The sequence below is a fragment of the Myxocyprinus asiaticus genome, chromosome 1 (assembly GCF_019703515.2).
Source record: "Myxocyprinus asiaticus isolate MX2 ecotype Aquarium Trade chromosome 1, UBuf_Myxa_2, whole genome shotgun sequence".
In the NCBI taxonomy this organism is placed as follows: domain Eukaryota; kingdom Metazoa; phylum Chordata; class Actinopteri; order Cypriniformes; family Catostomidae; genus Myxocyprinus; species Myxocyprinus asiaticus.
Genome location: NC_059344.1, coordinates 30,900,071 through 30,922,155, shown reverse-complemented (window position 1 = coordinate 30,922,155; position 22,085 = coordinate 30,900,071). Strand labels below are relative to the sequence as shown.

The 22,085-nt window shown below is 45.9% G+C and overlaps 1 protein-coding gene and 1 long non-coding RNA gene across 5 annotated transcripts in view; both read right to left on the bottom strand.

The window, feature by feature from the left end:
* LOC127443767 (potassium voltage-gated channel subfamily C member 1-like) overlaps window positions 1–19,758 on the bottom strand; it is a 75,159-nt gene extending 55,401 nt beyond the window's left edge. For all 4 annotated transcript variants that reach the window (XM_051702658.1, XM_051702630.1, XM_051702649.1 and 1 more), the window contains exon 1: window positions 18,384–19,758. In XM_051702658.1, the coding sequence (XP_051558618.1) occupies window positions 18,384–18,953 (570 nt within the window). In that variant the 5' untranslated portion in view covers window positions 18,954–19,758. The remainder of the gene's footprint in view (window positions 1–18,383) is intronic.
* An 887-nt stretch (window positions 19,759–20,645) lies between these two features.
* Window positions 20,646–22,085, bottom strand: part of LOC127443979 (uncharacterized) — a 15,342-nt gene continuing 13,902 nt past the window's right edge. Inside the window, exons 2-3 of the long non-coding RNA XR_007897738.1 lie at window positions 21,200–21,326; window positions 20,646–20,805 (exon numbers count right to left, since the gene is read on the bottom strand). This is a non-coding gene — a long non-coding RNA (uncharacterized LOC127443979). The remainder of the gene's footprint in view (window positions 20,806–21,199; window positions 21,327–22,085) is intronic.

Below are 22,085 nucleotides of genomic sequence, written 5' to 3'. Positions count from 1 at the left end.
CGACATGTTCTCCCTGTGAGAACATTTCACAGGCTTTTGGGACTTATGATCACGGCGTCTAGTATCATTCCCCTGGGCTTGTTGCACCGATCTGTCTTTGCCTCGGGAAGAACACCACTTAGCGAGCAGACGCCACTTCAAGGCATACAGGCGCCTCGTAGAGGGAGCCCTGGCCTGAGTGATTGTGTCTACCACCACGGGTGGTAGGCCACTTTGGTCTTCCATGTCCCATCCAAGGGCCAGACATGGAAATTCCAGAGGTATGGTGTCCGGTGATCGTGATAGCCATGGCCGTAAACACCGGGTGTGTGACCCAGGGAATGAGGAAACTGCTCTTTTTTTGAAAATGTGTGTACCGCAGCCCCTCGGGCATGCGGCGAAATCAAAACAAAAGGCAACAAAAGATTCTCCTCCTGGCCCTCCACTGGGGAATGGAGTGGTCTGTTCACCACCTCCAGGCCTGTAGCGGGTCTCCACATCCCTGGGTCGCCCATCTCAGGGGTGCTTAAAAGCCTTCCTAGGGTTCTTGGCAGCAGGCCGTAAGACGGGGGCGTCTGCTTCCTGCGGGGGCCCCTACGCCGGGGCCGGGTCGCCGTGAGTGGGACCGGGGTGGGGTGCGGGGCATGGCCATGAGCAGCGCTCCGATCCCAGGAACCAATCGTCAAGCCACAAGGGTTCAGGGCAGGGTGGAGGGTCCCACTCCAGCCCGACGCTCGCAGCCACCCAGGCAAGCATGGCCGCCAGCTCCGTGTCAGCCTCAGACTGGGCAACTGCACTCGAAGGTGGGAGCCCAGCCGAATCCTCGGCATCAGACTGGACCAGCCCGCTCTCCGATACTGCAATGGAGAGCTCATCCTCTTCGCGAGCCCTGATTGAGACTGCGAACTCACCCTGAGGCGAGCCACTGGTCTCATCCCAGAACTCGGCCGGGGCAAATGAGTGTACTGGGGAATGGAAGAACCTTGGGGGGTTACCCGGCAGAACGGCTCCCATTGGAGTCCCCAAATCGCCCCCAGTGCTAACCGAAGCGGCCTCATACCCGTAGGTAGAAGGACCGGGGTGGGGAGCGGCTGGAGTGGCTTTTCCCTTTAAGAAGGAAAGTCACGACCACAACGTTGCCATGGTCACGCTCTCACAGTGAGAGCATGAGCCATCCACGAACGCTGTCTCAGCGTGTCTGAGCCCAGACACGTGAGGCAGCGATCATGACCGTCAGAGGCGGGGAGGTAACGACCGCAGCCAGGAAATATACACAGACGGAAAGTCATCTTTAAAAAGACGCTTGGGGCTCCCAAGGGAGACCCCTAGTGTCACTACAACGACACAACGTTGAGTTAGTGACAGATAGGGAACATAGTGTGTGCCATTACTGTAGTAACACCAACTGCAGTAACAGGTATGATTTCACAGAAATGTTATAGATCCATATTAAAACAATAAAATTGGAAGGAGAAGTTTATTATAAAAGAGGCAGGTTTAATTATAGATTTTGTTTAGATGTTTAGGCTACTGTTTTTTGTTTGTTTGTTTGTTTTTGTTTTTAGTTTTCTTTAGAAACCATAGTTACATTGACCTATTCAATAATAGCCATCCATTTGAATTATGGGCCAAGCTATCAGTTTTACAGATGTATAAAATCTGTTCTAATCTGAAAAATATAGGTTTTGATTGTCTTCATATATTCCAAGAATGATTTAAATGAACATTTAAAACATAAAAAAAATCTAATATTTCCATTATTGCCATTAAAAACACAGTCCCAACTAACTAAAATGAAATTCACACATTCTAATTAAAACACATTCTAAATTTTTTTGTGCATGTTGTGATAAGATAGGGGGCCCAGAAAACAAAGTTGTCACTGGCTCAAAAATTCTAACGGTGCCCCTGTTCAAGTCAAATTTATTTCTATAGCACTTTTTACAACAGGAATTTTTTCAAAGCAGCTGTACATGAAATTATGGTATAACAGAAAATGAGTGAATATAATGCCAATATTAGTTGTGTTTAGATCTATTTGTGGTTCATATTAGATGGCATTCACTTTAAAACAGGGTTAAAGAATAAGATAAGTGTTTTCGGTTTCCGGCAGACCTAACTAAAGCAGCATAACTATGAATTGAGGGATAAATTAGGTTTATGCCTGGCTGAATAGATAAGTCTTTAGTCCAGATTAGGGGTCTGCAACTTTTTTGGCATGGAGTGCCATTTTTAATTTTTCTGGTCAATGGCTGTGCCGACGCATGTTAAAACATGTGCATGTATTTGATTTTCCGAAGTTCGAGTCCACTTGTGAAAATGTTTCTATTTTGCATTTTTCTATTTTAATTGTTTATTTTTCATTACAAATGATATTATCAGCATAACAGTTTGAGTGAAAAATTTGTGCAAAAACCACATGTGAAAAATCTTGCATGTGAATTTTCACAGAGCATCTTGTGAAAGTTCTTTAATGAAAGGAAACCGTCATGGTTACTGGTGTAACCTCCGTTCCCTGATGGAGGGAACGAGATGTTGGTGTCGATGTAGTGACACTAGGGGTCACTCTTGGGAGCCCGAGACACCTCTGGTCTTTGATAAAAGGCCAATGAAAATTGGCGAGTGGTATTTGCATGCCACTCCCCCGAACATACGGGTATAAAAGGAGCTGGTATGCAACCACTCATTCAGGTTTTACGCTGAGGAGCCGATATAAGGTCCGGCCATTTCAGCGGGTAGTTCAGCGTTGTGGCAGGAGGGACCAATGTCTCGTTCCCTCCATCAGGGAACGGAGGTTACACCAGTAACCATGACGTTCCCTATCTGTCACTCACTCGACGTTGGTGTCGATGTAGTGACACTAGGGGTCCCTATACAAAACGCCACAAGGCTGAACTGTGTTACGTGAACTGGCGGTGTGTGGTGGGCAGACTTGCTGTGTGCCTCATAGCCAGCACACCAGGTCGACACGTAACCTCCCCCAACACAGTTATGAGTGTCGAACGGCCCTTTTTGGGGACAAGTCGACTACCCAGAGATAGAGACAGGCTTAACCCAGTCATGGCCTCTTTCCCCTTCTCTTTTTCCACTCCCTAAAAAGAAGGGGGATTATCCGACTGGGCCGCCAGGTCTAGTCGGGGGGTGTCCCTCCCAAGGGGAGGACACCGCGGAGACCACACCTCGCCCCAAGAGAGGGGGGATATTTAAGTGGAAGAATACATCACATGGTCTTTCCAACCATGTGGAGAGCCTTCAAGGTAGATCCTACCCAATGGGGGAGGAGTTACTACAACATGGAGACTGAGGGGCTCTGCCCAAGGAAGATGCAGTTTGCCAGTAGGGAAACGAACTAGCGGAAGATATAGATCGCATGGGGTTAGCCTTACAGGGAACCGCCACATGCGGAGCACCTACCCCAGAACCGGGCTCTTAGTTAGCGCGTGTACTGGGCCGGCAGCAAGTCTCTCCGAAAACTCGACTGCCACAGGGCTCGGAGGAAGTCAACCAGGGAACAACCTTTGTGAACACTACTGGGAATTAACAGCGCACGTCTTCAGCTCAAAAGGAGGTGGAAGGCGCTATGTGCAAGCGATACACCCGGCCGGCTATCCCGGGCTTATCCGCTTGTGTTGCGTGCCACTACCTGGGACGAAACCTGTTCCACCCGGAGGTTGTAAAACCTTGCAAAGGTGTTGGGTGTTGCCCAGCCCACTGCTCTGCAATGTCTGTTAGAGAGGCACCTCTGGCCAGGGCCCAAGAAGCCGCTACACCACGAGTAGAATGGGCTCGTAGCCCTACCGGGGGTGGCATGTTTTGGGCGAGACATGCCATAGTTATGGCGTCAATGAGCCAGTGGGCGATCCTCTGCTTGGAGACAGCGCTTCCTTTCCGCTGTGCACCGAAGCAGACAAAGAGCTGCTCAGAGAGTCTAAAGCTCTGCGTGCGATCCAAATAGATGCGCAAAGCGCGCACCGGACACAGCAACGCCAGGGCTGGGTCTGCCTCCTCCTGGGGCAGCGCTTGCAGGTTCACCACCTGGTCTCTAAAAGGAGTGGTGGGAACCTTGGGCACATAGCCCGGTCGGGGGTCTCAGGATCACGTGAGAATAGCCCGGACCGAACTCCAGGCACGTTTCGCTGACAGAGAACACTTGCAGGTCACCTACCCTCTTGATGGAAGTGAGCGCAGTCAGGAGGGCAGTCTTCAAGGAGAGTGCCTTAAGCCCGGCTGACTGCAAAACTCAAAGGGGGCTCTCTGTAGACCCTGAAAAACTACAGAGGTCCGATGAGGGAACAAGGCGTGGCCTGGAGGGATTCAGCCTCCTGGCGCCTCTTAGGAACCTGATGATCAGATCATGCTTCCCTAAGGACTCACCGTCGACTGCGTCATGGTGTGCTGCTATGGCAGCAACATACACCTTCAAGGTGGAAGGGGACAGCCTCCCTTCCAACCTCTCTTGCAGGAAGTAAAGCACTGATCTGACTGCGCACCTCTGGGGGTCTTCCTGAAGGGAAGAACACCACTTAGCGAACAGACACCACTTAAAGGCATACAGGCACCTCGTAGAGGGAGCCCTAGCCTGAGTGAATGTGTCTACCACCGCAGGTGGGAGACAGCTTAGGTCTTCCGTGTCCCGTCCAGGGGCCAGACATGGAGATTCCAGAGGTCTGGGCGCGGGTGCCAGATGGTGCCCCTTCCCTGAGAAAGAAGGGCCTTTCTCAGGGGAATTTGCCCGGGGGGAGCTGTCACGAGGAGCGTGAGGTCCGAGCACCACGTCTGGGCGGGCCAGTAGGGTGCTTACCAGGACGACCTTCTCCTCGTCCTCCCTGACCTTGCACAGGGTCTGTGCGAGCAGGCTCACTGGGGAAAACGCATATTTGCGAATGCCAGGGGACCAGCTGTGTGCCAGCGCGTCTATGCCGAGGAAGGCCTCGGTGAGGGTGTACTAGAGCGGGCAGTGGGAGGATTCTTGGGAGGCGAACAGGTGCACCTGTGCCTGACTGAATCGACTCCAAATCAGCTGGACCACCTGAAGGTGGAGTCTCCACTCTCCCTTGAGGGTAACCTGTTGTTACGGCGCGTCCGCCGAAGTGTTGAGGTTGCCCGGGATGTGAGTGGCTTGCAGCGACTTGGTGCTGCTAACTCCGTTGGAGGAGATGGCGGGCGAGTAATGACATACAGCGGGAGTGCAGACCGCCTTGGCGGTTGACATATGCTACCGCTGCCGTGCTGTCTGTCCGAACTAGCACGTGCTTGCCCTGGATCAACGGCCGGAACCTCCGCAGGGCGAGCAGAATTGCCAGTAACTCGAGGCAGTTGATGTGCCAACGCAGCTGCGGACCCGTCTAGAGGCCGGCAGCTGCGTGCCCGTTGTCAACAGCGCCCCAGCCCATTTTGGAGGCGTCTGTCATGACCACGACGCGCCTGGAGACCAGTTCTAGCGGAACACCTGCTCGTGGAAACGAGAGGTCGGTCCAAGGGCTGAAAAGACGGTGACAGACCGACGTAATGGCCACGCGGTGTGTCCCGTGGCGCCATGCCCGTCTCGGGACTCGAGTCTGGAGCCAGTGCTGAAGCGGCCTCATATGCATCAACCCGAGCAGGGTGGCCACCGCCGAGGACGCCATATGCCCCAGGAGCCTCTGAAAATGTTTCAGTGGAACAGCTGTTTTCTGTTTGAACGCCTTCAAACAGGCCAGCACCGACTGGGCGCGCTCGTTCGTAAGGTGCGCCGTCAAGGAGACTGAGTCCAACTCCAAACCGAGAAAAGAGATGCTCTGAACCGGGAGGAGCTTGCTCTTTTCCCAGCTGACCCGAAGCCCTAGTCGGCTGAGGTGTGAGAGCACCAGGTCCCTGTGTGCGCACAACACGTCTCGAGAGTGAGCTAGGATTAGCCAGTCATCGAGATAGTTGAGAATGCGAATGCCCACCTCCCTTAACGGGGCAAGGGCAGCCTCTGCGATCTTCGTAAAGACGCGAGGAGACAGGGACAGGCCGAAAGGGAGGACTTGTACCGATACGCCTGACCCTCGAACGCAAACCGCAGGAAGGGTCTGTGTCGAGGAAGGATCGAGACGTGAAAGTACGCATCCTTCGGGTCTACCGCCGCGAACCAATCTTGATGCCGGACGCTCGCTAGAATGCGTCTTTGCGTCAGCATCTTGAACGGGAGTCTGTGTAAGGCCCGGTTCAGTACTCGCAGGTCCAAGATTGGCCGCAACCCACCGCCTTTTTTCGGTACAATGAAGTAGGGGCTGTAAAACCCCCTCTTCATCTCGGCTGGAGGGACAGGTTCTATCGCGTCCTTCCGTAGGAGGGTAGCGATCTCCGCGCAAGGTAGCAGCGTTTCCATCTTTCACCAAGGTGAAGTGGACACCGCTGGACCTGGGCGGATGCCCAGCGAAGTGAATCGTGCAGCCGAGTCGGACGGTCCGGACCAGCCCTCGCGACGGACTGGAAAGCGCAAGCCATGCACCCGAGTTCCGCGCAAGGGGGACCAAAGGGACAATGTCACCGGATGTACCGGCGGGTGGGGCCTCGCGGCGGGGCGGAGCTTGAGGTGCCACACCACATCGTGGCCGTGCTGAGTCCGAGGACATCGAAGCACTTACCTGGCTCCTTGTGACCACCCCTGGAACAGCCTGGGACGGGGGAGGAAGAGGCCTGTCCTCATGACCCGTGGAGACTGTCACATCGGGGGCGGATTTGTGCCACAGCTGGGCGCTCAGGGCGGGAGACCGCCGCTGGAGCGCCAACCTGCCAAATGGAGTGGTGGACGGTGGTCGTGATGCCAGCCGTACACACCGAATATGTGACCCAGGTAACAAGGAAACCACTCTTGCGGAGCTCTTGAGTACTGCAGCCACTTGGGCATGCAGCGCAATTAAATGCAAAAGGTAACAAAAAGAAGATCTGCTTACCAGCTCCAGAGCAGCGGGTTTCGTTGTCCCTGGGTCGCCCGTCTCAGGGGCGCTTCGAAGACCTCCGTGGGTTCTTCGGTGCCGGCTGTGAGACGGGTGGCGCCGGGGCCGGGCCGGAGGGGCGGGCTGCGGCGGAGCCGGTGCAGTCACCGCAGGGGGACGCCCTCGGCGATGAGTAGATGGGGGGATCTTGAGCCACGCCGGGGCAGGACAAGCCGGCTAGCATCCATCTACTGCTCTACCATCGAGAACTGCTGGGCAAAGTCCTCGACAGTGTCGCCGAATAGGCCCGCCTGGAAAATGGGGGCAGCAAGGAATCGTGTCCTGTCGGCCTCACCCATCTCGACCAGGTTGAGCCAAAGGTGGCGCTCCTGGACCACTAGTGTGGCCATCGTCCGCCCGGGAGACCGCGCTGTGACCTCCGTCGCTCGGAGAGCGAGGTCGGTCACCTAGCGCAGTTCCTGCATCAATCCCGGGGCGGAACTACCCTCGTGCAGTTCCTTTAGCGCCTTGGCGGACTTGCAGGAGTGCCATGGCGTGCAGGGCGGAGGCGGCTTGTCCAGCAGCGCCGTAGGCTTTGACCGTCAGAGACGACGTAAACCTACAGGCCTTGGACGGGGGCTTTGGGCACCCATGCCAGGTGGCGGCGCTCTGCGGGCATAGGTGCACCGCGAGCGCCTTTATCCACCGGGGGATTGCCGAATAACCCTTGGCCGCCCCACCATCGAGGGTAGTGAGAGCGGGGAAGCTGAAAAGATCGGGACCGGGCAGTAAAAGGTGCCTCCCGCGATCTTGTCAGCTCTTCATGCACTTCCGGGAAGAAAGGAACGGGGCGGGGCGTGGCTTTGAGCGGCGCCGCGAGCCCAGGAACCAATCACAGAGCCGCGAGGGTTCAGGGAAGAGCGGTGAAATCCACTCTAACCGACGCTCGCGGCTGTCCGGGAAAGCATGTCGTCATCTCCGCGTCAGCCTGTGACTGGGCGATCGACCCCAAAGGGAGGAGCCCAGCCGAGGCTTCTGACTGGACGAGCCCGCTCTCCGATGCTGCGCTCGAGAGCTCATCACTTTCGCGGGCTCCGAATAAGTGGTCGAACTCACCGTGAGACGAGCCGGCGGACTCACCCGGAAGCCCGATCGGGGCAGACGAGCGTGCTGGGGAATGGGAGTTCCGCGGGGGGATACCCGGCGGAGGCGGTCCCATTGGGGTCCCCAAATCGCCCCCAGTGCTAGCCACGCTGGCCTCAAACCCGTGGGTAAAAGGACCGAGGCGGGAGCCTCTGGGGTGGCTCGCTTCTTTACGAAGGTGAGCCGCGACCGCAACGTTGCCATGGACACATTCTCGCAATGAGAATGTGACCATCCACGAACGCTGTCTCCGCGTGAGCAGTGCCCAGACACGAAAGACAGTGATCGTGACCGTTAGAAGGCGAGAGATAACTAGCACAACCAGGAATAACACACAATCGGAAAAGCATCTTTAAAAAGACGCGTCTTTAAAAAGACGTTCCGTGTGTGCGCTCTTTTAGAGAAATATATACTCTTTTAGAGGGGAAAAATGCTCTTTCAGAAAATATACTCTCTAGTTTTTCTGCCGAAGCGCCCAGGGGCGTTCTCTGCAGTGCACCAGTGCAGAGGAGGGAGAAGCCGCTGAAATGCGCCGTCAGATCCAGCAGGTGAATGAACAGTAGTATTCAGCTCAATGAGCATGACCATTCGGCTCCGAAGAGAAAATCTGAATGAGTGGTTGCATACCAGCTCCTTTTATACCCGTATGTTCGGGGGAGTGGCATGCAAATACCACTCGCCAATTTTCATTGGCCTTTTATCAAAGACCAGAGGTGTCTCGGGCTCCCAAGAGTGACCCCTAGTGTCACTACATCGACACCAACGTCGAGTGAGTGACAGATAGGGAACTGTTCTTAACACAGTTAATTTCACTAATTCGCTTGTTTGATTGCTCATCATAAAATTGTGTGGAGTCTTAAATATTTCTTATATTATGTCTTCCATTTTTCAAAATCACACAGAGGGGTAATCACTAGCATGCAAGCAACAGCGAGAGAGGAGCAGTCTATTTTATTTATAAGAAGTCTTTCGCATCTCGATTCCAATCTACATCTCGATGTAATCCTTCCTCATGATCACGCAGCATGTTTTCATCAGCTGAATGGGAGGCTAAACACTTTTAAAGTGTGAAGAGACTCACGCTGCGTGTGCAAGCCATTCGCGCCTCACAAGCCAATCAACTATTTAGCCATTTTCGGTAAATCGCACCTGCAAAATCTTAAAACTTTATTTCCAGGTTTCATTTATGTTTTGAATAGACTCAGATTTGGGTTCGATGTGGGTTTATGTTTTCTCTTTTAATCTTTTAATGTAATTTTGAAAGTGACCATGGTTTAAGGATGGTGTACCTGTATGCTGGGTTGGAAATCTCAAGGATTAATAGTGGGACATTTTCCTTATTACATAAGGTGTTGTTCTGAAAGCAAAAAGAAACAAATGAAGCACAGAATGTAGGCTGTCATCTGCGCCTGACCAAAGCAAAGCGGGCGCTTTCACTCATGCGATTAACCGAAAGTGAAGCGCTGTCGGGTCGTGATGTGCAAATGGTTTTCATGCGCTGCACGAGTCTGTTGGGTATGCTGCAGTCTCGTCACATTTTTACTTTTTGTTTAGCCTCTCATTCAGCTCAAGAAAACACACTGTGTTATCATGAGGAAGGATCACATCAAGATGTAGATTGGAATGCAGGTGCGGAATTTCATATGAATAAAATAATCTACTCCTCTCTCGCCATTGCTGGTGTGCCAGTGATTACCCCTCCACGTGCCAATGCTGACACGCATGCCATAGGTTGCTGACCCCTGGTCTAGACTGAAACTGTGAGAGTGTAGTTGAGTTCTGAATACTGCTAGGAAGACTATTCCGCAGTTTAGGAGCCAAATATGAAAATTACCTTCCTCCTTTTATGGATTTTGACATTCTCGGTATTGTTAACAGGCCGGAGTTTTGTGATTGTAGTGGGCGTGATGGATTATAGCGTGATAAAAGGTCACTTAAGTACTTTGGAGCTAAATCATTCAAAACTTTGTAAGTAATTAACAGAATTTTAAATTAATACATGATTTAAGAGGCAGCCAATATAACCCTAATAAAATGGGGCTGATATGATCATATTTCTTGGTTCTAGTTAGCACTCTAGCTGCTGCATTTTGAACCAACTGAAGTTTATTTATTAAACCTGCTGGCCATCCACCTAGTAATGCATTACAATAATCCAGATTTGAGGTCACGAACGCATGAATTCGTTTTTTGGCATCAGAAACAGATAGCATGTGTCATAACTTAGCAATATTTCTGAGGTGGAAGAATGCAGTTCCACAAACATTTAAATCCCTCACTGCTGACAGAAGAAGCTATAATAAACACGTGGCATGTGGTGCAAGTAACGATAACGTGAGGTGATGCCATGACTTACCACACCTGTTTGTTGTTGTTGTGGTGGTGGTTTTTGATCAGCGGGGGTTTGAGACCGATGTGAATCCCTCAAGTAATTGTTGTTGTTTTGGTGGTTCCTCATTACCAGTGGTTTGAGATCGATGTAAAGATCCGCGTAAAAAAATCCATGCGGTAAAGCACACAGTTTAAGCGTGAAAAAGTAGAAAGATGGTTGTGCGTGGTAAAATGCATTTGTATCTGTCATTGTCCTGTCACTCTGTCAGTCTGGGTTTTTGTCTGACAGGACCATGGCATTATCATCCCATGTCTGTCTTGTGTTTCGTTGTCTGTCTTTGTGTGAGCGCACGGATTCGGTTGTATTCCCTGCCATGCGCTTTTCGGTCTGTATTGTTTCATGTCGGGAGCATGGTGTCTGGATCCTGACTTCCTGTCTGGTTTGGTTTCGGTCTGTGTCGGGATCCAGACACTCGTGCTCCATGTCTGTCTGTTATTGACGTGGGTGCATCATCTTGGCAGCATGCACTCGCGTCAATAGTTTGTCTGTCTCTTGTGAACACAGGTATGCCTCGCATTGCGTTGTGCGCCTGGGTCACGAGCTGTCTTCATGATGTACTGAGGTTCGGTCACTTCGGTTTAAGGTGTCGGGTGTGTGGCCAAACTCTCACACAGGTGTCCTGTCTTGTATTTGTTGCCTGTTGTGTGCATCATGTGGCGTTTGCCTCACGATGTACACTCAGGTTTCAATTAGTGTGAGAATGCATGGCATCGCTTTGTATGGCGTTGTTACGCATTCTCTCGTCTTGTTTGTCGGTTGGCATGGGCGTATATTGCCTTATTGTCATGGCGATGTGCACTCATGCCATTAGGGTGTTTTGTTGTCTTGTGAGAGCACGTGGCTTTGTTTTGTTTCTGTATCGCTGTGTGTCTATCTGTCTTACGTCATACCCCGCCTCCTTGTTTGCTTATTATTAGTTAATTTGCCTCACCTGTCCCGTGTTAACCTGTTTAATTTCTCCCCCTATTTTAGTCTCCTCGTGTATGCTGTCCAGTGCCAGTTTGTCTTGTTTCCAGTCTTGTATGCTTGTTTCCCAGTCGGTCAAGTTGGTTGGTCTTGTTTTTTGTATGTTCGTTCCTGTTCATCCCTACCCAATGCGGTCGGTCCTGTTCCCCGATGCATTCTGCCCCAGCTCTGGATTACTTTTTTTCCCCTACGGGGTAGTTTATGTTTATTCTTTTTTCCCCTTGTGGGAGTTTGAGTTTTTTCCCTTTATTTTTTGTCTTTAATAAATCCCCTGTTTTTTAACTCTGTGTTTGGGTCCTGTCTCTGCATTCCGTGACGGTATTGCATTGAAAGTATAAAAGCGTAAAAAACAATGCATGCGAAAAAATGGGAGAGATTAAAGATTAAACGCTAAATATAGAAAGATAAGCAATGCTAAGCAGGCTAGCAGGCAACAAACACAAGAGCTAGCCGGAACAGGAACAGGAAACCCATTCATAAACCCTTTCATACATAAAGGGGTTTACGTTTAAGATGCAGTCAATACGTAGATATTGTACTGTCAGTGTCTACACAAATGCACAAAATTGTACATTGTAACATTGTACTATGTTTACATTGTAATATGTAAACTAATGAGATCAGTTTGTCATTTCATGGCTGACATTGCCATGCTTAAGTCCAATGCCTTGGAATGCTGTCTAAGAGAAGAACTTTTAAAGGCCTTCCAAATGTGAGCTGTAACATCATAATCAAAATGAGCATATAAACAGACTCACCAAGGGAGATAGAGAGAGGAGTAGATATTGAGAAGAGAGAAAGAAGAATGAATTGAAAGAAAGAAAAAATGTGCCCATGGCCACATGGCAGATACAAAGTGCTTAGTTTAAAAAAATGAATCCAGGGAATAAGAAACATCTTTCAGTCCTGTTTCAATCTTTCATGCTCTTATTACATAAAAAAACACACACATATTACATAAGTCCACTTGTATGTAAAAAAAAAAAAAAAAATGCTCATTCACCGGCTGTCCTCCATGTCTTATGTTGTCTCCAAAAATGTCTATAGAAAACACAATGCTATAGAGCCAAATAACTAGCACTTCACTACAGTCAATTAGAAATTAAAAAAGAACAGATCCCAGATCTAACTTTTGAAGTTCACCAGGAGCACCAGAGACAATCAGTTTGAGCTGACGTGTTCAGTTTAAAAGCTGGATCAGGCATAAATTAATGATTAGTGACTCATTAAAGAGCAACAACAAATCACACACAAACAAGCACATGCTATACTTTATACATGACCACTCCCTGTCCCAAACTCCTAAATCTCTGTACACAGAGTTCACAACTACCCAGCACACCACACACAGTTGACCTTTCCATGAGTAGAGTCTAAATTCCTCTGCAGTGCCCCATGAAGTGAGTTATTTTTGCATGTGACACTGCACTGCCAGTAGACTGGGGCAGAGTGTAGACGAGTATTGTTATTATTGTCATAACAAAAAATACTGTATATAATATAGTAAACATGTGAACAAATTGGTTATGTCTTCTGTACTGTTTTTTATTATTTCATTTTTATAGCTGTAAAAAACAAATGAACAAATAATATCAGCAGTCCAATGTGCCTATGCACTGTCTGACATCTCAGACATTGTGTGTGTGTGTGTGTGTGTGTGTGTGACAAGTGCTTATGTAAACAAACTTGGCTGCATGCATTGGATAATCACGCTCGATCAGCATGTTTTCACTGTGAGTATATGAGTTTTAAACTGTTATCGTGGTGCTTTTGAAATAGTTTGGCTGTCTGTTTCAGAAAACAAACATATTATATGCCTGAAAAGATTGTTTGAGTTGCTGTTTGTGTGAATGAAAACCATATCTGCACCTAATCAGCAGACGTGGCTGTGTGCATAGGAATATCGCGTTTAGATGTGATGGCTGTGCATATACAAGCTGTGAACTGTTATCGTGGTGCTTTGGTGACAATTTGGCTGTTTGTTACATAAAATAAACCTATTATGTGCTTGAAAAGACTAAGTAGCTGTTTGTTTGATGAATGACAACCGCTACTAAGGTAAACAAACATGGCAGCATGTATCGGAGGAAGATCGTGTTTGATGTATTCACTGTGTATATAAGAGCTGTAAACTTTTTATTGTGGTACTTTGGTGATGAGTTGGATGTATGTATATAAAATAACCTTATTCTGTGGTTTAAAAGACTGTTTGAGTGAATATAAATAACAGACTCCTGACCAGCGCAGCCTGTGCCAATGCAAAAGACGATTTGAATCTGGCAGCTTGTAACGTAATTGGCTGTTGCAGAATCACATATGTGTGACGCTACTCTGCAGGGCCCAGTTATTAACTATATGTGTGATGGTACATATGAAAGGGTTAAAATGTATAAAAAGAAGTGTGCTACAAGGACCCGGATTATGTACCTCTTCAACTGTAAAAACAGAGTGTGGAATGTTGGACACTTCATGCAATCAACGGTCGTGGCTTGCCATATGTAGCAGGAGTGGAGCTACAGTACCTAGACGCGATGCTGGTCTGACAAAACAATTGCAATTAATGGTGAATGTGGCAACTAGCAAAACTTCAGTGAAGACAGCACCTGACACATGTGAGTTGAATGCTTTACCACATAGTCTTTCTAGCAAGTCAGTCCACTGTCGGCCATCTTTGGAATGCTCTCGGGAGGCTATTTCCAGTCATGCCAGTTCAGCTCCTATCTACTTGTATTTAGAAAGACCAATATCTCAAAAACGGTTGGTCAAGATTACGATCAAAGAACATATTTCAAATCAACAATAAAATCGGACAATACTGGAATCATAAATTGTGATTTTTTTTACCTCGTATTACGGGTAGCCGGGTATTATTTTCCCAGCTTGTATAACTAATGCGCATGCACGTTCTCGAGTTGATTGACAGACGATGTCTGTATCTAAAAGGTGACTGGCTCTTTTAACTGTAAGGCGGGACTTCCTTTCTTCTTCCGTTGACTGTTGGGCACTCAGAGCTCCTTGGTTGTACATTCCAATTTCTCCCATTCATTTTAATAGAAGATGCCCATCTCTGCTAACAAAAATCTAGTTACCATCACTCCGCACTGCATGAATATACATTATTTGAGATATAAGTTTGGCTAATGCGCTAAAGCTAGAGGCAACACATCAAGTGCATTTAAAACGTCACTTTCATTAGCTGAGAACAGCAAATGCTTCTGTGTCATAAAAAACTTTTAATTGTTCCACTTGGGATGATACTACACTTTGAAAATTCATACACTACATGGCTGAGTGCATAGTGTATAGTGTAAGTGCTTGTATAGTGTGTCATTTAAGATACAGAGCTGGAGGGAGTCTGTTGAGGTGAAGGTGATAATGTGTGAATCCTCTCTCTCTCTGCAGGTACAGAAACAAGAGTCAGTATAATACACCTGAGGTGGAAAATTATTTCATGCTGTGAAAACAAACTAAACACAGCCAGACCAAAATGGAAGACTGGAAAATGCATTATGAATGTACAAGACCCATGCTTTAACTAGGCCTACTTAAATTACTAATATGCACATCGTATCAGTTTCCAGTATCAGTTTTCTTTCCTGAATATTTTTCATACTGCACAATCTGAATTGAAATCCTCTTTTACTGTAGCAAATCTTATACACTGTAATCGGCTTGTAAAGAACAAAACATATCTTTCATATTTAAACATATCTAAACCTATAAACTACAATTTTTGTAGTGCAGCACTGCTTTGCTCCTCATGATTTGTCGCTTGTGTTTGTATTATTCCTCATTTGTAAGTCATTTTGGATAAAAGTGTTGCCTAAAACAATAATCAAATCCATTTTAAAAACCCTGCTATTTCAGCCTAATATCTGCTAAAGTGAGCAGGCCATGGCTAAAATTAACTGTTGATTATACTATGATTATTGTTTAAAAACTTTAGGCAGTAAATGCAATTCACTATGAAGGAAATGTGCACTCTGAAAGCACTGTTTTTTTGCATGCAATGTCTGTGTTGCTTTTAGTTCATCTCTTAAAGATGCAGATCAGGCAACAGCGCAATTGTGGCAGTTTGCTTATCTCTATGATTTGATGCTTTTGGCGGGTGGTAAAAGTGTAATGTTAATTGCGCAATGTAAATACCATAGAATTATTAATAAAGTGCAATCAATCATGAGGCTAATTTAGATTAAAAAGAGGTGTGTTTGTGCGGAAATGTATGACAATGACTGAAATCCTCAAGACAGTGCCATTTCAGCATACTGCACATGCTTAAACTAGATAGCAGCGCTTAGTGAATAAGACATGCAAAAGTGGTGCAACTAAGAGAGTGAACAAAATCTGGACAAAAAAAGCATGCCCCCTTATTTAATTATGAATTTTTTCTTTGTTTATAAAGGTGTTGCTTACCAGAGATGGATATGGTGACAAAGTGAGAATTATTCTGCTTCTCACAAGAAAAGAGCAAGACAAGCTATATAGACAAATCCCTAGCAACCACTATTCTCTCTCCTACATTGGAAAGAGCCAGCAGCTGCACTCACATATCGATCAGCACATTAATTACAAACACTTTTCCTATTGTTGCACAGGGCAAGGCTCAATGGTGCCTGTAATAGCCTAGATGACCTCCTTGGAGAATGGGACAGTTTGGGAATATCACATGGCAAAACAAAGCAGAGACAAAAGTATTGATGAAAAATTCTAACAGAGAGTAATTAAATCTGTCTTTTATTTGCATAATTTATCAGGTTACCTGAATGAAATGTGGTATTGTTTGTGGTCTGGCTTGTGTTTACCTGGTTGGTTCCAAGCCTGGTTTCTGCCAAACTTGCAGCCAAACCTTTGGGAATTTATAATCGTTTGCTTCAAGATTTTTAGTTTTTAATTTCAATGAGGTTTGTTGTATTCATATGTTGGCCTATCTTAAACCTATTAAGCAATTATTTGAGCATAATATCATTGCTGCTAAGTAGTGAGTCAAAGATAATTTGGACAGAACCAGAACCAACCTCATTAATTTGTTATTTCTTTTAAAGCATGGTTTCATGCTGACCTAATACAGTAAATTATATACTTAAATGAAGAACAAAAATAAACTAACTGACACAGAGGCAGGTATGCATGCACACAGACAAATCATCATCAGAAATCCTCCAGATACGTTTGTTACGCTTTCTGGCACCTCACGAGGAAGACCAGCTTTCATCAGTTTCATTAGAGCTCTGAAGCCGTTGCTATGACAACTTATTCCCAAGACATACACTGTAAAAAGCAGCATCTCGCCTGCCAAGGACATGAAAATATTAGGCGCCTTTGGGAACCCAACACAAACATCTGCCATATGTAAACAGGAAAACAACTCTCTCTTTCAATCTGTCTTTCAATCTCATACTTACTCTCATTTTTTTCTCTTTCTCTATCACACACACACACACACACACACATACACATACTCACATGTAGGTCCATTGTGTGTTGTGTATAGACAGCAGTTCATTCAGATGTATGACTCACTTTTTCATTAATTCAAATGTGCTGAATAGCTGATTCAATGCTCTAAGGCTGACTCGCTCAGATCTGATTCAGAGTTCATGTGTCAAACATGCAAAACACTTCATCACATATCTGATATTAATACAGTAATATCCAAGTCTGGCAAATCACAAGGCATAAAACCACATGAACTCCTGAAGATAGGTTACTTAGATGGTTTCATTAAATATTTTGTTGGGGAAAGCTCATGGATTTTTATTGGTCATTAAAACAAAACCATTTTAGAGTGGCTCCAAACTATTTCATATGCATCACATTCTGTGTTGTTATACTCTCATACAATACACACTATCCAGGCATCATATTCCTTGATACATTTTCTTGATTCTAAATGCACAATCAAAAAAGGGCCTAATAATGTCTGCTTCGAGAGACTTGTTAGCCATTCACATGGAAATTACTTATTTATTTATTTTTTTTACTGTCTCACAACATTTTGAAAGCTATTTTGTATTCCCTTGATAGTTCTGGCACACTTGAGCAAATCCCTTGCCTCCCTATATCATTGAGGTGTTTAATGTTTCCCGATCACAAGACAAGTTCATTTAATTTATTGTTCCCTGACATCAATCTACTCACTTCTAACTGTGCATGGACATTCTTTTACCCATTTATCAGTATTTTGTTGCCTAGGTGCAGTATCAAGATCTTGGCAGTGTGGCCCGTTTGACTCCTATTAAACAGGCATAAAGCAAACAGACGTTTGTCCAAACCATGACTGGATTTTTAATTTGTTATCTCATTGCCCTTGTTATAAAACACACACAACAACACATTAAAGCAGACAGGCTACCATTAAGTCGCCGAGTGACACACAGTAGCATCTCAAGTCACTCAGACGTCCTGTCCTGATCACACTTTGAGTGTCTTTTCTCACAGCAGCATGGGCACATAAGTAAAGAGAAGCCTTTGCCTCATGATGTATTCTCTTTAATGTTCTCCCGGAGTGATTAAGTTGTGCACAAGCACGCCCGCGTCGGGAAAGGGAGCTCACGGCGCGTGGCACAGCAGTTTTGCAGTCAGAGGAGCTGCCGATCAATGCTACACAACGCCTGGAATAACAGCACATGTCCTCCCCATGGTGAACTAATCAGGTTGCTTCATTTTGAGATATCGCAAATAACGCTAAAGTACCTCGGAAAAGCCAGTATTCTAATGGAACACAGTGTCTAATGCAAAGACAACCAGTTGCTTATTATTATTATTATTATTATTATTATTATTATTATTATTATTATTATTATTATTATTACTGTGCATTGTGATCAGCTCTCAGCCTTTGAGGAGATTGTTAGTCGTGACAGTGACCCCACAAAGCAAAAGTGTTTCATAACACTGCTTCAGGAGGCTTTGATGCATTCTTTTCCAATGCAACATGTACTGGAATAAATTACAAACAGTAAGCATATTCTCAGTTCCTTTAAGATGCGTTAATCACTCACCCTTGCATATTTCGAGGAATATGGGTCTTCAAAGAGTGCCCAAACACGGCGCTGCCAACGTTGACACAAGCCCGCAGCCTTTGCGTCAGGTGAATCCCCCAGGGCCAGCCGTTTGGTCATCTCAAGTTCCTCATCTCCATCCCCTGAATCACCCAAACCATCTCCTTCCATATCGTCAATGCTCATTTCAGCTGGCCCTCCACCGAAACTGTCCAGCGCCTCTTCGGCCTCCCGGTGCTGCCGGTACGTCATCCAGCAGCACGGCTCCACATCTGTCTCATCGATTCCCCAGAAGGCCAGCTCTTCCTCGTAAAGAGGACCACAAACATCAGCGGGGCAATGTAACTTGCCAGTCCTATAGTAATTAAGGATGTGTGCAAAAACTCCTGGGTGGCGGTCAAAGAAAAACTCGTCAATCTGGGCGTCATAGTCAAAGTGACTGTGGGCATCGGGCTCGGCAAGCCAGGCTAAACGAGTGCCGGGTATAGTGCGCAAGGTGCTGCGGTACGTCTGGTGTCGAATCCCTCCCACGTTAATCACAACACGGTCTTTCTCGTCGCTCTGGCCCATCTCGTCGCTCAGGCATGTCTTGAGCACGGGCTAGGCATTACAACGCTGAAAGACCAGGTGGATGCATGTGCGCAAATGTTAACAGCGGTAAAAATAAGAAGAGAGTATGAGACAAAAATTGAATCAACGCAGAAAAGATAAAAGCATTGTGGTCCATAACATGAGCTCCGGCAAAGGTGCGAGGTTGATGGAATGTGGTGTGCCGCTGGTGGTAGAGTAACGTGTGTGTGGTTCTGAATGGACAGCTCCAGAGCGCACTTTCCTTCCGCTCTCCTTACACTCGTCCCGTCTACAAAACGAGACACATCCACTGTCCTGATTCCCAGGAGACGCCCCCTTAAATCCGACAAAGTGGCATTAGAGGGACCGACGCAAATCTGTAATGGTCACATTTTAAACGTTTTTTCGATTTGACATCAGTCGTTGTTTTGTTTTTTTGTTTTTTTGTTTGTTTGTTTTTTTTTTTTTGTTGTTGTTTGTTTTTTGTTGTTTTTTTTTCTTCTTCTTCTTCTTCTTCTTCTTCTTCAAAGCGTGACAATATGCCTAAAATCAAAAGCCTTTTGTTCACTAACACAAAAACATTACATCTAGAACATTTTCTTTAACCACTGGTTGTGTATACTTATAGAGAAGACGCGTCAGCTTAAAGTGGGAGATCGTGGGTCCTTTTAAAATCTTCTTTTGTCACAAAAATGTTGGTGAGGCCCTCTGGTGTTGTCCGGTATAGTGATTGATAGTATCCTTTTTATCTCCACGACGTTGACTGTATATTTTCAGTCTCCCGTTGCGTGTGTGCCTGTCTCTCTTGGCGATGCGAGCAGAGACTAGTCATTCCTGCGGAGAGACAACACAGCCTCCTCTAGATCGCGCATGCGCAATTGCTGAGTGGCTCAGTTGACGGTGCACGAGATTTGAAACTGGGATGGTTTATGAAAAGCTCTTCTCAGAACATCATGTAAAAGTGATGAAGACTGCGAGCATAGCACATGCCAGCCAATACGCTGCACCATGCTGCACTTTCCCTCATTATCCTGTCTCTGCAGGTCTCTTCATGAGACAATAGACCAACAATATCTGTAGTGTAAACATAGTACAGTACAACACAAATAATATGCCTGCAGTATAAAACGAAAATCTAGAGAATAAAACTATGTAGGCTGTGTGTCTGCAGAATGTAGGTGAGTGTATTCTTTGGAAAAATCTTGGAATCAGACAGGAAGTCGTAATGTTGCTTCCGAATGTACCAGTACCCTGATATCAGCCCCATTATGCCCATTACCTAATAAGTGCCATATTTTAACCTTGTCCTTTGGTGCAGCTGGAAGTGTGTTGCATCACCCGTGTGGGAGCCCTGGGTTCTCCTCCCGCATTGAAACCGGGAAGTAATTGTGTTTGCATATTCAGCAATTCTGAGGTTCCATTTTCGGGTTAGGTTTAGGATTTGGGGTACAGTTAATACAATATGCATTCTTCTTCACTGTGTTAAATCCATTACAGCTAAAAACAACTTTTTTACTACTGGCTTTTGGTGCCTCTCTGTGGGCATTTCACATGGAAACTGGAGCTCACATGTGCTCTTCTGTTCAAAAACACTTCTACCAGAAAGACTTGAAACAGCATTGTGTTTATTATAACTGATAAATAACAGTGAATTAATAATAAAGTTCTTTGACGTAAGATCCCTTCCATGGTGCAATGAGAGATTCTTGAGCGAACCGTCAAAACCTGCCGGGAGAGATGGCAGGGGCGAGGAGCCTACAGGAAGGACTGGGATTCAACTGGTGCTGGAGGCGTGGAGGAGGTTGTTACATCAGCACACTGAAGGCAGCAGTATAGTAGGCTGTTCACAGACCTATAAAGCGAGAGGTGTGATATGAGTGGTTAAACAAAATTATGAATGGTAGAAGGACTTAAAAAGCTTTCACAAGTCTTCCTGATAGAACTATCACTATACATACATTTCCTGCTTTGGCCACTGGCGGCGGTGTTTAGAATTTCGGTAAGCACAGATCGAGTTTAACTCAAGAAATTCAACCTAGTGTTTCCGAATTCACTATGAGATCAGTCTTTTTGAATGGTAGGTTAAAAATGTTACCCGTTACTTTTTCTAATCATCACTGCTAATGCAGATTAAAGTATGTGCTTTGTCTCAGAGGACACATAATGGGATTTATCCCAAATTATTCTGTTCTGTTGAGGAGGAAAAGCAATTAGGCTTGGGGGAAAAAAAGATAATGTCCACTCACGGATTCTTGCAGGATGGTCTAATGGGTATCACTGGCATTTTGCTGTCAGAAACCCATTAACCCTGATGGGGCTGGGGTTATAACTGGGAGCCAAAACATTGCACCGACCTCAGTGTTCGTCTGCTGCCTGTCAGAGCAATTGAACATTTATTGCAGATTAATAATGTACATCACCCACCAGCAAGAAAACAACCCACAGTTATGGTTTAAAAAATTATGAAGTTAAAGGAGCTTTGAAATTCTTTTACTTGGTGAATTTAAATGACTACAGTGAAAACTGCATGCATGGATTTAAAATACAGTATGTTGCACAGTCTATTCTCTGAAGTGTGTTTTTATTTATCTGACATTGTGGGAAAATGTAAAATTTCAAGTGCATTAGTGACACCTAGCGGGGAAAGAGGAGTCTGACAGTGCAGCGCTAACCTTGGCCGAAATTCACGCTAAGAATAAAACGCTTTATACAATTATTGATTGGTTTTATCAGTATTAGTCAATTATTATTATTTTAATAAATATAGTGTCCACACAGTTTTCATTGTCTGGGTTACCATTGTGAGTTGTTTCTTCATAAACAGCATCATACCTAAAACACAACTAAATGTTCACTTATAACTTTCATTCATAGTCTAAAACAAACATTATGTTTAACAGACAGCAAAAAATGTATCAATCAACGCAATAAAATGTGTTACAAATCAAACAGTCAGCCCTCCTTTCTTTTCTGATTTTTACAGAACAATTATTAGTTTCTGAGGTGTCAGTTAATAGTGTTTAACAGGATGTTCAAGTTATAACGCTGGTCTCAAAGCCCATTGAGCAAATGTTTTCAGCTTTACTTTCTACTACAGTTTTAAAGGGATAGTTCACCCAAAAATTGAAATTT